The 2974-nt window shown below is 43.6% G+C and overlaps 1 protein-coding gene across 1 annotated transcript in view; it reads right to left on the bottom strand.

The window, feature by feature from the left end:
- Positions 1-1631: 1631 nt before the first annotated feature.
- The window catches only part of Sdf2 (stromal cell derived factor 2), a 12605-nt gene continuing 11262 nt past the window's right edge, over positions 1632-2974 (bottom strand). The window contains exon 3 of the mRNA XM_021212855.2: positions 1632-2269. Coding sequence (XP_021068514.1) covers positions 1982-2269 — 288 coding nt within the window. The 3' untranslated portion in view covers positions 1632-1981. The remainder of the gene's footprint in view (positions 2270-2974) is intronic.

Genomic DNA, 2974 nt, shown 5'->3' with positions numbered 1-2974 from the left:
GACTGCTCTTCTGAAGGTCCTGAGTTCAAATCCCAGCAACCACATGGTGGCTCACAACCATCCTTAACAAGATCTGACTCCCTCTTCTGGTGTGTCCGAAGACATCTACAGTGTACTTATATATAATAAATAAATAAATCTTTAAAAAAATAAAATAAAATAAAGGGAGTTGGGGATTTAATTCAGTGGTAGAGTCCTTGCCTAGCAAGCACAAGGCCCTGGGTTCGGTCCTCAGCTCTGGAAGAAAAAAACCTTTAAAAAAAAAAAAATAAAGCTTGTAGTAACTTGCATGTGGTGCGGTGGTATGCACCTTTAATCCCAGAACACAGGCGTCTGGGAAAGTGGGTTTCTGTGGTTTTGAGGATAGCTTAGTTTACATAGGACCAGCCAGAGAGAAACATACCCATCTATCTGTCTGTCTCTCACACACACACACAAAACCAGAGGTGGAGAAATGGCTCAGTGATTAGAGCTTCCAGCAGCCCCAGTTTAATTTCCAGCACACAGTTCACAACCACCTGTAACTCCAGTCCCAGGGGTCAGCTGCCTAGATGCCTTCTGCTGGCCTCTTTGGGCAAATACTTTATACATAAAAACTAAAAAGCCTGCAGTCACCGAAATTCCACCAGATGGCAGTCACTTCTGTTCACCACTACCTAGCCTAAGAATGGAGGAGCAAAGTCTAGAATTAACTGAGACAAGAAAGTTGGAAGTGAGCTGGGCTTGATGGGCACGCCTTTAATCCCGGCACTCGGGAGGCAAAGGCAGGCAGATTTCTGAGTTCGAGGCCAGCCTGGTCTACAAAGTGAGTTCCAGGACAGCCAAGGCTATACAGAGAAACCCTGTTTCGAAAAACCAAAAAACAAACAAACAAAAAAAACAAAGTTGGAAGTGAGGTGGCAGAGGAAGGACAAAATCTTAAAAAAGGAAGAAGCTGGCTTCCAAGAGCTAAACACACTGTGGTGCAGGTAAAAAGACCAAGGCAGGAACAGCTCCTACCCCTGTACTGTTTTCCAGAATTCAGGCGGCTACTCAGTTTTTCTCTTCCACACTGTTGAAAGTGTATCTACCCTGTGACAAGTGTGTGAAGATTAAATGAAGGGATATCAGATGGTGCTCAGATTAGCAGTGCACTAGTGCTGGTTTTGGTAGCCCTAAGTCCTTTCCTCATCTACATTACAGATCCTCAGAAAGACAGCAGCTAGATAGATACTATGTTGACCTCTGTAAGGTCTTCTTTACACACAGTGAATATTTAATAAAGACATGCTGGGGAAGAATTGAAGGCACACAGAGAAAAGGGTTATATGGAAATAAACCTCTTAAAATGGCCAGCAGTGAAGATTCCTAGCACCCTGAAAGTCTTAGGGGGCTAGAGAGATGGTGGTTCAGTGGATAGGAGCACTGGCTGCTCTTCCAGAGGTCCTGAGTTCAATTCTCAGCAATTACATGGTGGCTCACAACCATCTGTAATGGGATCTGACGCCCTCTTCTGGTGTGTCTGAAGACAGCTACAGCGTGCTCATATAAATAAGTAAGTAAATAAATAAATCTTTTAAAAAAAAAGTCTTAAGACTTGAGAATTAAACAGGCAGATCATGAAATAACCTGCTTAATAAATGACCACACAATGAATAAAAGTCTTTTTTTTTTTTTTAATTCATCATTTTGGAGAAAGACAAAACAGGAGAAATCACAAGTTAACAATCCATGATGGCCAGCTCCTGCGGAGTTACGTTTCCTAGCTAAGACAGGCAAGCCTGTCAACTTCTTTTACCAGCATGAAGAAAGCTATCTCCCCCTTCACAGACAAGTCCTCTCCTGAGAACTGACTAAACCTGGGAGAGCAACCAATTCAAGTGTGAAGGGCTGCAGGTCCCAAGGCAGCGCGCTCAGAGGACCTGTAGCAGGGATCCTGCGGTGAAGCAGCAGTAGATGTCTACAAACACTGTGTGGCAACAGTGGCTCAGAGGATTTAGAGTCACAGCTCTGCATGATGGACCTCTGCCCTCAGCAACTCACTGGGCTTCATAAAGATGCCTTCCATGGCCTTCCAGTAGTTGTTCTGACTTGGCTGGGCCATACCATGGACCTCTTTTTGTCCACTTATGGGTCGTCCATACTGTTCTCCTGTGACAGACAGCAGTACATCGGTGGAAGAATGTTTGAACCTCACTTCACCATCTCTCACCCAGTAAGGTCCATTACAGAGCACTGTCCAGTCATCCAGATAGTCGCCTTCACCTTCTTCACCAAAGGCACTCACTTCCTAAAAGACAGAAAATGGCAACATTAACATGTGGTGGTCAGGGCTGGGGAGATGGCTCAGCGAGTAAGAGCACTGACTGCTCTTCCGAAGGTCCTGAGTTCAAATCCCAGCAACCACATGATGGCTCACCACCACTCATAATAAGATCTGACACCCTCTTCTGGTGTGTCTGAAGTCAGTATACTTATGTATAATAATAAATAAATATTTGGGAAAAAAACCAAAACAAAACCCGTGGTGGTCAGGTCTGAAGAGTGGAGGAATGGAGCCTAGAATGGTGGAGCCCACCACAGTTGTACTATTAGGGAAGAGGGGATAGGAGCATCAGGAGGTCAAGATCAACCAGCTACAGAGGCAGTCTGAGGCTAGCCTAGGCTAGAAGAGACCCTGTCTCCAAATAAATAAGGAGTCAGTGAGAAGAAAAATATAACTGCCCAAAAGAAACAGGATTGGGAATTTCTAGTGTTAATGCATAAATATTTGTGCTGCTGTGTTTTTTTTTTTTGCTTTTTTTTTTTTTTTTTTTTTTTTTTCGACAATTTCTTTTTTGTTTTTTTTTTTTTTTTTTTTTTTTTTTTTTTTGGTTTTTTTGAGATAGGGTTTCTCTGTGTATCTCTGGCTGTCCTGGAACTCACTTTGTAGACCAGGCTGGCCTCGAACTCAGAAATCCGCCTGCCTCTGCCTCCCAAGTGCTGGGATTAAAGG

The sequence above is a fragment of the Mus pahari genome, chromosome 14 (genome assembly GCF_900095145.1).
Source record: "Mus pahari chromosome 14, PAHARI_EIJ_v1.1, whole genome shotgun sequence".
Taxonomy (NCBI): domain Eukaryota; kingdom Metazoa; phylum Chordata; class Mammalia; order Rodentia; family Muridae; genus Mus; species Mus pahari.
The sequence above is the reverse complement of the archived record's forward strand: the minus strand, read 5'-3'. Positions and strand labels throughout refer to the sequence as shown.